The sequence below is a fragment of the Gopherus flavomarginatus genome, chromosome 19, assembly GCF_025201925.1.
Source record: "Gopherus flavomarginatus isolate rGopFla2 chromosome 19, rGopFla2.mat.asm, whole genome shotgun sequence".
Lineage (NCBI taxonomy): Eukaryota > Metazoa > Chordata > Testudines > Testudinidae > Gopherus > Gopherus flavomarginatus.
The window spans coordinates 16,185,407-16,197,764 of record NC_066635.1 but is presented as its reverse complement, the minus strand read 5'-3'; the positions used below and the strand labels follow the sequence as shown (position 1 = coordinate 16,197,764).

At 48.1% G+C, this 12,358-nt stretch overlaps 1 protein-coding gene across 2 annotated transcripts in view; it reads left to right on the top strand.

Moving 5' to 3' along the window:
- KSR1 (kinase suppressor of ras 1) overlaps positions 1-12,358 on the top strand; it is a 119,204-nt gene that overhangs the window by 63,111 nt on the left and 43,735 nt on the right. Inside the window, exon 1 of one of the 2 annotated variants that reach the window (XM_050929723.1) lies at positions 2,737-3,017. The exons of the other annotated variant lie outside the window; for it this stretch is intronic. Coding sequence (XP_050785680.1) covers positions 2,901-3,017 — 117 coding nt within the window. The 5' untranslated portion in view covers positions 2,737-2,900. Of the gene's footprint in view, positions 1-2,736; positions 3,018-12,358 lie in introns of those variants that run through there. 2 annotated transcript variants of the gene reach the window in all.

Below are 12,358 nucleotides of genomic sequence, written 5' to 3'. Positions count from 1 at the left end.
CTCCTCAGAGGTCCTGAGCACTCATAGCAGTAATTGAAGTCAGTAGGTGCTACAGGTGCTCAGACCTGAAAACCAGGCCTGCGGTGTGTGACCCCAGAAGAGTGTGGACTCTTTTATAATTTAACTCTCTCTGCTTGAGAAACCCATGGCAGCCTGATAGCCCCCTGAAGTGAGCAGCGAGCCAGTTATGACCGTGAGCCTCCCATCTAGTGCTGGCTCTGTCTGTTAATGGCAAGAGCATACATGCTTTTTCGTATCCACTAGATTATGGGGAGATTTATGACTGCAGGAAACTGACATCAAGGTTGTCACTTGGGGCTGGGCTCTGCCGGTCTTACATGGGTCAGTGAGCACTTGCTTGCAGGAGCAGTGCCATTGGCTTAACAGGGTCTGTTCCTGGGAACGTTCAGGAACGTACATGCCGCCCAGCACTAAGCGAACAGCTTGATGTCGATTCCCAGTGATTGCAAAACTAATAATCCAATGAATATGGATAAGCAGTGAACGCTCTTCCTGGTTTTGGCAGCTCTGGGCAAATCCCGAGGTCCTAGTTCAGCTTTCACATGATCCTTTCTCCAGCAAAAGATTTCCTTGACTCCTATAGGAATAAAGATTGAGTGAAAACGGTGGGTGGGTGGGGGTCTAGCTGGTGTTTATGGAGTTACTCCAGGTTCACATTGCTGTTAAAAGGGCAGAATCTGGCCCAGTGGTATGACTTCAGGACTGGGCCTTGCTGTTTTATGTAGAACGTAGGTGGTTTATCGATAGTTCATTGATTTGGGCATTACTGCCCCAGGTGCAGCAGCTGCAACGGTGCAGTCTGTTCCTGGGATGGAGCTGCCAGGTTGTTTGTTTGGTTTCTGTGGTAACTGGAACTTGCACAGAAATTCTTTTTGCCTAAGGAACTCATTGAAAACCCCTTTACAGTGCCTGCAGAAAGGAGGGGGAAGCACCTTCCATACCCTATCCTGGGCATTTCAAGGCATCTGCATGGTTGCTAGGATCGTGAGCAAATATGTGTCTGTTCCACACCCAGAAGAGCCAACTTTCTCACTGCTTACTGCTGTTCATTGCTGTCTCCAATCCTCTTGGAAAGAGACAAACCAGGTGGTTCTTGCTCCCACCATCAGAAATACCAGCATGGTGTGCAGCATTTATTTAAATTGCTTTTTGATCCCAATTCTCCTTCTCCTTGGTTCTGATCCCATTTCATTGCCAAGGGTTATTAGTTTTTTCTCATGCCGCCGCAGTTGTTTTGAGTAGCATTGAGATGAGCTGCGCAGGAAATGCACAGCATAGTCTATCCAGTTTGACTTTTGCATGGGCTTGTGGGAATGAGGTGAGAGCTGCAGTTTTGGGGGCGGGGGAGGAGGAAAGACCTGGACTGCTACACCGAAGAGGATTGTACAAATCTCAGTTGGCTTTTCGCAATTGGTGGCGGTGGTTTTTCGTCGTCCTTTTCTCTCTGCTTGGACAATAGCAGTTAATGAAATCAGTTTAGCTTTAGTTGATAAGCTGGTGGGGCTTTAATGCCTGGGATGTAAACCATGCAGGGGGCTGTTTTGTCTGTTTTGTGATGAGTTGGCAACTAGAAATTGTACACAAATCATGGGACCATTTCTGTTGGGTTCTGGTTTCATAAAAGCTTGTTTTTATAGAACCTGAAATGTATCTACATTGGAGTAGAGTGCTTTGAAAACAGAGTCAGAAGAAGGGTGCTATGCAGGGCTCCGTGTTGTTGTATATGTAACATCTTTAGGGATGTTTTCCTGTAGTGTTCTACAGAACGCAGTGCCTGTGATTTGCTGGGGAAGAGTGGCTGAGGGAGTCCTCAGGCAGCATAGCCTAATGGATAGCGTGCTGCACGGGGAGTCAGGAGAGATGGATTCTGTGACCTTGGGTGAACTGCTTCCCTTTTCTGTGCCTCAGTTTCCCCTTCTGTAAAATAGGGATAATGAGACTGGATTTCCTTTTTGTAACAGTCTTTGAGAATCATTGCTGAAAAGTACCTGCGTGAAACTTTTTCAAAAGTGCCTAAGTGACTTCTGCTATGAAGTGCCTAAATCTTCCTTTCTAAAGGGATTTAGGCGTTTAAGTCAATTAGCTGCTTTAATTTTTTTTTTTTTCACCCAGAATCCTGCTGATGCTTTTGAAAAATGTACCCTTTGGGCCACAGCTTAGTGGCTCCAACAGAAATCGGGGCTCCATTGAATCAGGCACTGTCTTGGCACAGGGTGAGACAGTCTCTGCCCTGAAGAGCATATGAACGAAATAGAGAAGACCGACCATAGTGTGAGAAGGAAAACAGATGCCCAAGGAGGTGAAGTAACTTGCTCCAGGGCACCCCATAGGTTGGCAGTGACACAACCCAGGGCTTTTTTTTGGCTGCCAGCCAGGTGGTGTACCCACTGGACCATGCTGTCTCTCCCAAGCAAATAAAGGGCTTGTGCTCATGTTACATTTATGTGAATGGTCAGATGCTCTTTTCATTTCTGTTGCTGTCAGATATCCTGGTGATGAGCTAATCTGGGATGTAGCACTTGGAAAACCAGCATTCTTAGAAGGAGCTCTCAGCTTTGGAGGATGCTAGTCCACCCCCCACACTCTGAGCGGCCTTCTCCAGAAATAAAAGCTGCTGTGCAGTGAAGCACAAACTCCCGGGCGCTCCTGTCAGAAATAGAGCCCCGGTTCTAATTTAAAATATTTGCTGACTCCACCAGTCCAGCGCAAAGCCTATTTTTTGCTCACTGACACTGCTCCAGCCATCGAGAGCTTTCAAGCTGCGCAGTATCAGAATGGCTGTCTCTTTTTTCCTTTTCCCTTTGAACGCCTGTATTTAAAACCAGAATAATGTCCGCCTGTCAGATCCTTTAGCTCTGGGAGAGATTACAGTGATAACAATGCACTGTTTATGGCGTTGGGCAACCACTAAAACTCCCGTGAACATGGAAAACAGTGAGCCAGTAATGCTGCGGAGCGTGAGAGGACTGTTTGGTGCCGGGCTTGCAAGCGCTGAGGTAGGTGGAGAATAGAAGCCTCCAATTTTTTGCTCCACAGTGCACATTTTGTGAGGGGTAAGTCACTCGCGTAACAGCAAATTTTTGTAGAAGCCAGTTGCAGTGATTTTTTATTTTATTTTATTTTTCTCCCCTGCCGTGTGCCCTCCCTCCTCCCCCTCAGCTACCATGTAAATGGGGTAAGTTGGCTAGTTTGAGGCAGCTCTGCTTTGGAATGGGGATATTGTCGTGGTGTGGTTTTTTTTTGTTTTTTTTTTTCTTTTTTCTTGGAACAGGCTGAGAAGATTTCTGATGGCTAAGTGCTCCGGGAAGGGGCTAGCCTTAGCCAAGTGCATGTGCGAGGAGTGCCATATCTTCCATGCTTTGGAGAACATGTACTTTGAACATGTGAGACTGGACAAAATGCTAGGAAAATACAGGGCATAATCCTGTCTGGACTGTGAATTGGCATGGATGATCTAATGCAGGAGTTCTCAGCTGGAAGCTGTGAATCCCAGGAGGGTAGAGACCAAGTGTTGGGAGCGGGGTGTGATTGCCCCGCCTTTTGCATAGCATTAAAGGGGGGTAAATCTCTGTAAAATGGGGGGGGGGTGTTTCTGGGGTAAAAAGGCTGAGAGTCACTAATCTCATCGATCTTTTCCAGCTTGAACTTCCATGGTTTGTTTTTCATTTAAAAGAAAATGAATGAGGTGTGGTTTTTGTTTTTTTTCTTTTTTTCTTTTGGTGTGAGAAAAATCCCCGAGGATGCTTAATTATGTTGCTTGCTCCCTGCACCTTTTTGTTGCAGACTTAAAGGTAATTGAAGAAGATGGCTGCCTCATTATCATCTTGCCAAACATGTCTGAACTGGCCCTGCTCTGCCCTCACAGGGGTTGTAGTCAATCAAACCTGGAAGTCTGTTTTTAGTGTTAACTGGCAGCCTATTGTAGACAGAGGGCTTGTCTACATCAGAAAGTTGCAGCGCTGGTGAGGGGGTTACAGCGCTGCAACTTAGGAGGTGTACACATCTGCAGGGCACCACCAGCGCTGCAACTCCCTGTTTGCAGCGCTGGCCGTACTCCCGTTTTGTCTCGGGTGTAGAGGATCCAGCGCTGGTGATCCAGCGCTGGTAATCAAGTATAGACACTTACCAGCGCTTTTCTTGACCTCCGTGGAATAAGCAGGTATCCCAGCATACCTGAGGAAGCCTCTGGTAATCAAGCTGGTCTCCTTCCCCGGCTTGCTCTCGCGTTCCCCGAACCCCGAGCAAGCAGGTCTCCTTCCCTGAGGTTTGCTGGGTGGTTCCGGGAACGCGAGAGCAAACCGCGGCGAAGCTGGTCTCCTTCCCCGGTTTGCTCTCGCGTTCCCCGAACAAGCAGGTCTCCTTCCCTGCGGTTTGCAGGGTGGTTCGGGGAACGCGAGAGCAAACCGCGGCGAAGCTGGTCTCCTTTCCCGGTTTGCTCTCGCGTTCCCCGAACCCCCGAGCAAGCAGGTCTCCTTCCCTGCGGTTTGCAGGGTGGTTCGGGGAACGCGAGAGCAAACCGCGGCGAAGCTGGTCTCCTTTCCCGGTTTGCTCTCGCGTTCCCCGAACCCCCCTTGAAGCCGCCCAACAGCGCTGCAGTGTGGCCACATCTAACACCACTTGCAGCGCTGGTTGCTGTAAGTGTGGCCACTCTGCAGCGCTGGCCCTATACAGCTGTACTAATACAGCTGTAACAACCAGCGCTGCAAAATTGTAGATGTAGACATACCCAGAGTGTTGAGATTGCATTAAACCGGCAGTCCCCAAACTTTCTGGAGTCATGCCCCCCTCTTGTCTCTGTCTGCCCCCCAGCTGGAGCTAGGAGTGGGGCTGCAGCTGGTGGGGGGGGAGGGTCGGGGAGAAATGCCGACAGGGATAAGGGGGCTGAGGCTGGTACTGCAGCTGGGGGTGGGTCTGGGGCCAGGAGCAGGGGTTGAGAACGGAACCAGTACTGAGGCTGGGGGGGCAGGAGTGAAGCCACAGATGGGCCGTGGTGGAGGCTGGCAGCCAGGCCCATGGCCAGGTGCAGAGCTGTGCCAAGGCTGGGAACAGGGGCTGGGGCTGCAGCAAAGTTAGTGGCAGGGTGCTGGCCTGGGCCTGCTCCCACCTTGAACATTCCTCTGTGCCCCACAATTTGGAGATCTCTGCATTAAACAAACACGTCTCCCACCACAGGGCTTCCGGGAGGATCAATGGTATGAATGGCAGGTCTGGTTTGTAACAATTCTGCTTTGGGAATGTCTAGCAATACCAGGGCATTCCTTTCAATCAGTGTTGTTTACTTGTGAAACCTAGTTTGTTGCCCTTACATCTTTCTGATCAAGGTAGGGGGCATGGAATTCGATGAGAGCGGTGTGGTTCCTTTTTTAAACCCTCAACAGGGATCAGGCAAAGCAGAGAGAACAGGCTGTCAGGGAAGGAGCCTTTCTCTGTTTGGTTGTGGTTGGACTGATCCGTGCATGTTTCAGGTTCTTCTGGTTTCTTGCAGTTTCTGTGTGAACCCCGGGGGGCCTGCCCTGAAGGTCATTTTTGGTATCTGAACAGGCTGAGCTATTAATTTTATCATATGGCGGATGGCTACACATTGCACTCTGTGGGAAGAACAAGTGCATTGAGCAAAGAATTTGCCTCCATCTCTCTGCAGCATTCCCTTCCCTGGAGCATAGGTCAGGCTGCAGGAGTGGAGTGGTTCAGACCGATTGTGACCAGTTTGTAATTGACTGTCCTGCCCAGCTGTCTGGGGAGATTGTAGCTTTTTGCACAGTGTATTTTTAGCTTGGGAATGGAAAAGCAGCACCTGGAGCTCTGTTTCCCCATAAAGACTTTTCATTTGAATGGCGTATTCCTTTTCTGTCTCCAACTTCAAGGCCATGTTACAGTTGCCATCCTACCCATCAGGGAGACCTGGATGGGACTTCTTTGAGAGCCACTAACTCTGTAGCCTCAGGGGATTGCTGTGAGGAACATGAGGGAACTACTGCCCCCTCTCCTCGACTCCATAGCACATGGTTTCTCCACAGGTCAGGACAACTCTGCCATTTGGCGGGAGCTTCCCCACTAGGTCACCACGCAGTCTTTGGAAGAACAGACCCTAGCAGCATGGACTTCTCCACCCAGCTCCATTCTATTCAGCATTAGCTTTGGAGTGGGGAAGGTGAAGCGGCTCCTCTCTTTACAACATGAAAAGTTTGCAGTAGGGGGTTAAACAGTCCAGTGCCAAGCACCAGCACATGGCCCAAGTGCCACTTACAGTGTCGAGACATTGGGCAAATTTTAACCTTAAATGAGGCTCCTTCATAAGCACTATACCTGGCTGTATCCAGTCAGCAGGCGAGACTCCCTTGGGACGTCACTATCTCTCTTCTCCAAAAGATTGAATAGTGGTATAAGATGAAGGACTTAGCTTCATCTCTCCACCCAGCAATCCCAGGCTTTTCCAAACAGAGGGCTGTTGATTGATCCCATCTGCAGCCTGTGGGACGGCAGGGCATCACCATGATCAAAGAGAGACTTGCCCAATCTTGACTATGACAGCACAAGGAATCTAGAGACTTCTTAGCAAGATGCCATATACATATGTGGTAACAGCAAGCTTCCTTGTCTGTGACTCCTCCCATGTACAATAGGAGGCCATGTCCACTAGTTCATTTCGCAGTTTGGGCAAGGGCTTTCCACCTCTGTGTCTGTATGAGAGATTTAGTAGCTGAAGGGGAGAGTTTGCACCAGACCAAAACCTGGACAGATCCAGTTTAGAGTAATCTATGAACATCATTTGAGGCTTCCTAGAATGGCCATTAGAATATTGTTTTTTTTAATGTGAATTGACCAGAGAGCTAATACTTTTAAGGTCGGTCTACTGCCTTTCTCTTTCTGCATTGGAGCAGCCAAGGCAGAATAAAAGCTAATTTCACCAAGAGGATCTTCAGAGCACCGTCGCTCACATGCTTTTGCTTAGGGTCACCAGCAGGACTTTAAGCACCTGATGTAATGGGCTTCTATCTAGCATCTGCTTCTTTGCCAAGCCAGCTATCTTCCAGGAATGTATTGATTAAGAAGGGGCATTTGGGGCCTTGACAGATGTCCAGCTTTGTAAAGGTAGCCCCCATATGGAGGTGAGGAACAGGTCAGGTCACTTTAGCAGAGCTGGTAGAAGAAATTTGTTTCCAGGTTGGGGTTGGAGACGTCTGTGTGTGAGAGACACACATCACTATATTCACTATAGGGAATTTTTGCAAAAACTATCCCAACATTGCTAATATCTGTATGGATCCATGACATATTTTTTTTCAAACATGTGGGTGGCCCTGGTGCTGACAGCCAGTTTCTGTGCCAAACAGGGGAGCTAACATGCTGTGAAACACTTAGTCACACAACAAGACAGAGCTGCCTTTTGTAAACCTTAGGGTAGAAAGGGTTTCTTGGTATCTGCTTAGTCTTCATGTGAGTTTTGCTGAAGATTTTGCAGATTTTTATAGGGAGGTAAATGATATGGTATTTTGTGGAGGGGAAAAAATCCTAATGCATTGCTAATTTCCACTATCCTCCATGTACAGGTGTTCCAGATACCAGAATACTGAGGGCTTGTGCGTCATGGAGTTAATCTGGAATAGCTATTCTTCTTTGAAGCCACACCCCACTTTATCTGGGAATAATTCCATGTATAGATGAGCCTGAAAAACATAGCTGTCCCTCAGGTGGAATTCACCTGTGGGCAGAAAACCAACACGTTGTCTAGGCATAATATAAGCCCTCTCTGGAGGAGTGATGGACTGGTGATGCTGAAGGCCGTGGTGAATTTCACTCAGTGGCTGATTTAGAGGAACTGTTGGCTGGCTTGTTTGAGTTTCTGAGGGTTGACACTCTTATTTTGTTTTATTTGAGGGTTGCTTTCATTAGTGCTCATTTTCAAGCATGTACGCGGCAGAGTTCACACTCTGTATGTCTGGAATGAAGGTGGGTTTTGCAGAAAAGCCCTTCTCATTGTTCTGAGAAGGGTTTATTTTCTGGTTTGGCTTCTTTTTTTGTTTTTAGATCTTTTCTGCTGACCCAAGAAGGGTGGTGAGTAAGCCTTCACAGTTGCCAGCAGCCTATCTTGCATATACCTTAATTACCTTAGTATCAGTGCATCCTACAACCCTAAATTTATTTATCCTCCTAATACTCTGGTGAGGTAGAGCAATGATGTTATCCCCATTGTACAGATCGGGAACTGAGGCATAGAGAAACTAAGGCTTGCTCAAGGTCACACGGGAAGTGTGGCGATACATAATTACTCACGGTAATTAACTCCAAAGGGATCTCACTAAACTGGGTGACAAAATGACAGATGAAATTCAAAGAAAAGCACATTTATATACAAAATTATGGGATCTAGAATAGCTGTTGCCATTCAAAAAGAACTTGAAGGCATTGTGGAGAGTGCTCTGAAAACATCTGCTGAATGCAGACAAAAAAGCGAACAGAATTCTAAGAACCATTAGAAAAAGGATAGATAATGAAACAGAGTATTTTACAAGTTCAGAGGATAGGTGCAGAGATGGTCAAGGACACAACCCCATGCTCTGGGTGTCCCTAAACCTCCAACTACCATAAGCTGGGACTGGATGACAGGGGATGGATCACTTGATAACTCCCTTGTTCTGTTCATTCCCTCTGAATCATCTGGCACTGGCCACTATTGGAAGACAGAATCCTGGGCCAGATGGACCATTTGTCTTACCTGGTATGGCCGTTCTTACAGCCTTAAGTCTGTGGTAAAGCAGGGAATTGAATTTGACTAGCACGTCCCTCCTCTCTAAGGTATAGGAACGCTCATGACTTGATTTGAAACAGAACTACACTCTTGGGTTTATAGCACATCATGTTGTTGTGCTGGCTGGCATATGGGACCACATCGCTTGCTGCACAGCAGTTTTTGGTTTGTGTTTTTTTGGGAGGGGGGCAGTATTTGGGCCAAGTCCTCTGGGGAAAAGTTTCCCTGCAAGAAAAAGAATTCCTTTGACCACACAAAATATTTGGGATTGTTTGCTCCAGTCTTAAACACGATGAAGCCTATGGGAGTTTTCCCCAGTGGGGGCAGGGTCTGTCTAGGTTCCTATGCTGCACACCTTGTTCACAGTATCAGAACCCAGGGTCTCCTCTGAAAGAGCCATGCGCAGTAGGCTGTGGGCAGGAAGGGACTGTGTAAATGCTGCTTGGATTTGAACCTGTATCTCCAAGGAGCCTAGAACAGCTATTTCAATAGCGTCTCCGTTTGGCTAGTTAGCATTTCCCATCTATCGCTCACCCATTTGTCCATCCATACCCCACTCTTCCTATATAAATACCAAGCCAGTGCCGTCTGTGCCAGCTCTTGTCAAAAGAAATTAAAAGAGCTATTAAATGCTATTGAAGTTTAGAGAGCAGAAAATTAGCACCTCAGTGCAATCGGTGTAGGGCCTTTTTTTTTAAGGCTGTCTTATCTGGATAGAGAGACAAACTGCAGTACGCTCATTTTTTGGCGACAGCCAGAGGACTGGGGGAGCAGCTCTATAGACTGCTTGCCTTTCTTAAGGTGATGGAAAAGCAAATGCGTCTAGCAGCTGCTACTTTCCTTAAACCACAGTCGCCCAGAGCCTGCTCCTAGGTTTGAACGTCTCTGCTGAGCCTGTAGCTGAACCTCCAAGACAAACTGGAGAATTTCAGGGAAATGCCTTGCATGGTGGGGCTCCACACTCAAGCTGGTGAACATCCTCTGAGTTGAAAGAGCTCAGCTCCTCTCAGGATTGGACTGTGAGGTCTGTGTGTGAGCGAGCTGAGTTTATTTTCATTTTTAAAACAGCCCTGTCCAAAAACGGACCAAAACAAAGCAGGCAGAGTTAAAGCCATTGCTGCTTTACCTCTCCCTTAGTTGCTGGGAATCGGGAAGAACTCCACTGGAGTTTCATTAGGGTTAGCGAGATCAGAACTGTCGCAGTCCCTGCGTTACGTACTCGTGAGCCAGACATTGGTTTGCAAAGCATGTCATGCAGAATCTGCTCTACTAGACTCCTCGCGGCTGCTCCTGCTCAGCTGTTAACAACTGAGCCTTTTTTAAAGTGCCGACTTGAACTAGTGACCTGCATGATTATCACACTGGCCAGGGGGCTAACGGAGATAAATCGTATCAGGCCAATCTTGCAGGGATCAGGTTGACCAGTTTTATATTAAGCCACCACATATGTGCAGCACATGAGTGGCTGTTTAAAGAAAGCCTCTTATACCCCCCCTCCTCCCCCCCCCCCGGCTTAGTTTCTTTTGTCGTGTGTCCTAGGGACTGGCAGCAGGTTCTGGAAGCCTGTCTGAGCTTTCCCTACTCAAGGTCATTAGGATTGTTTAAATATAATCTCCTTTTCTGTGCTTATACTTCCCTACAATTTGCCATTCTATCCCTCTCTAAAATTTAACATCTTGGGGCAGGAGAAGGGCGGCATCCGACGGGTTTGGTGAGGCAGCTGCTTTCACTCCCCAGGCCGTGGTGTCACAGCACACGGCTGCAGGTAGAAGCCCAGCTTGCTGTACCAGCTGCCGAATGCGCCCTCAAGACAGTGTCAGCCCTGAAGCCTCAGGGCAGAAGAGGAGGCTTTTAAAGTCTTCAGGAACATGCCATCTGCTGGACAAAATACAGGGCTGATGAGGGAGCCAGTGAGAATGTTAGTACGGCCAGCCCCAAGATCGTGAGATTTGCTTGACAATCTCAGTTTTTAAAATCAATAACATTTGGAGGTTTTGTTATCAGCCGTCTGGTTTCTGGGTCTTTAGGGTGCCTGCACCTAGGTCACATTTTTAGGCTTTTTCTCTGCCATCCTGAGGGACAGAAAGGGAAGCGCATCACTCTGGAAGCTGGGGAACCCCACCAGATATCATGAGACTTGAGATAAAATTCCACCCTGGAATTTGGCCAGCGCTTTCAAGGGAGCAAGCTCAGCACCTGAATCTACGGGCACTCCCAGTTCTCCGTGCAGATGACACGGGGTTTGGATGCAGTTGCCTCTGGGAATGAGCTGCAAGCATTGTGGGGCAACAAATGCTGCTGCACAGTACCACGCCCACTCATCAAATGTAGGCACGTGCCAGCCTTCCTCAGCTGTGATATTAGGAGCTCACACTGGCTGTTGCGTGCAGGGATCTTGTGCAGAGGGGCTGTCGCCTGGTTGCCCTGATTCTCCCTCTGCTCTGTTTGTAGTCTGTCAGGAACCCAGCCAGGATGCCATTCCAGATGCCTGCTCGTAGTAGGGATTGGGGCTTAGGCCTTGTCTCTGGTAGACAGTTGTACTGCTTTTATTAGGCTGATACCGTTTAAAGCCACGCAATCCCCTAGTGTGAATGCAGTTATGTTGATAGGAAGATGCTTTAGACCAGTATAGCTTATCTGGTATGAGAAAGGGAAGTGTTATACCCAAATAAAGGTGTCCTGTACGAGTATAACTGCATTTAAGGTAGGGCTTGACCTAATGCTTGGAACACAGGACTGGGACTCGGCAGATCTGACTCTGCCGCTAGCCTGCTGGGTGACCTTGGGCAAGTCATCTCTTCCCCCTCCCCCCGCTTGGCTCTGTGCCTCAGTTTCTCCATATGTAAAAGGCGGCTCCTTTGTAAAGTGCTTTGAGATCTACTAAAGAAAAGCACTTGATAAGAGCTGGGTATTAATTTAGTTGCCAGTTTAACTGTTTGTGGGTATTCATGCCATTTTAATTTTTATTTTTTTCTGCATTTATACCAGTACAAAAACTGTATAGAGTAGGCCTGTCTTTGCAAAGCAGTTTGTACATCCCCACCCCCAGCAGGGACTGGAGCATTCGTAATAATACCCCAATATCACTTCAGCCTGCTCCCGTGGGGTGCGGATAGGGGGTTGGCAGTGTTGTCTGACCCAGCGATGATCCTGCTCAAAAGAGGGAGAAGAGCAAGCAACAGGTTGTGAGGTCTGGCCATCTCTGAGAGCAAGAGCCGCACAGGAGTCTCCTGTGAGCTAGCGAAGAAGTGGATAGTGTTTGTACTGTATCCTTAACTCTTTGCCAACTCTCTGAGGAGCCTTTGCTGAGGGCATGTTGTCATTTGGCGGTGATTGGCAGTGCGCCGACTGCATCAGGAGCTAGCCTGGACTGGCAGGGACTAGCTGACCAAACAGGTGTCTCCCACCTCTGACATCTGTGACTAATTATTTTGTTTGTGTGGTTCATTTTGCTGGCTCTTAACTCGCCAACTGAAGTGTAGGAAATAAACTCCCCATATCTGGCCTCCCCGATGCTGGTGCTGCGGCAGACTTGAACCAGTGCTGAGTACTAGTGTGTTTGCAACAGAGATTAAAAACTGGCGTCCG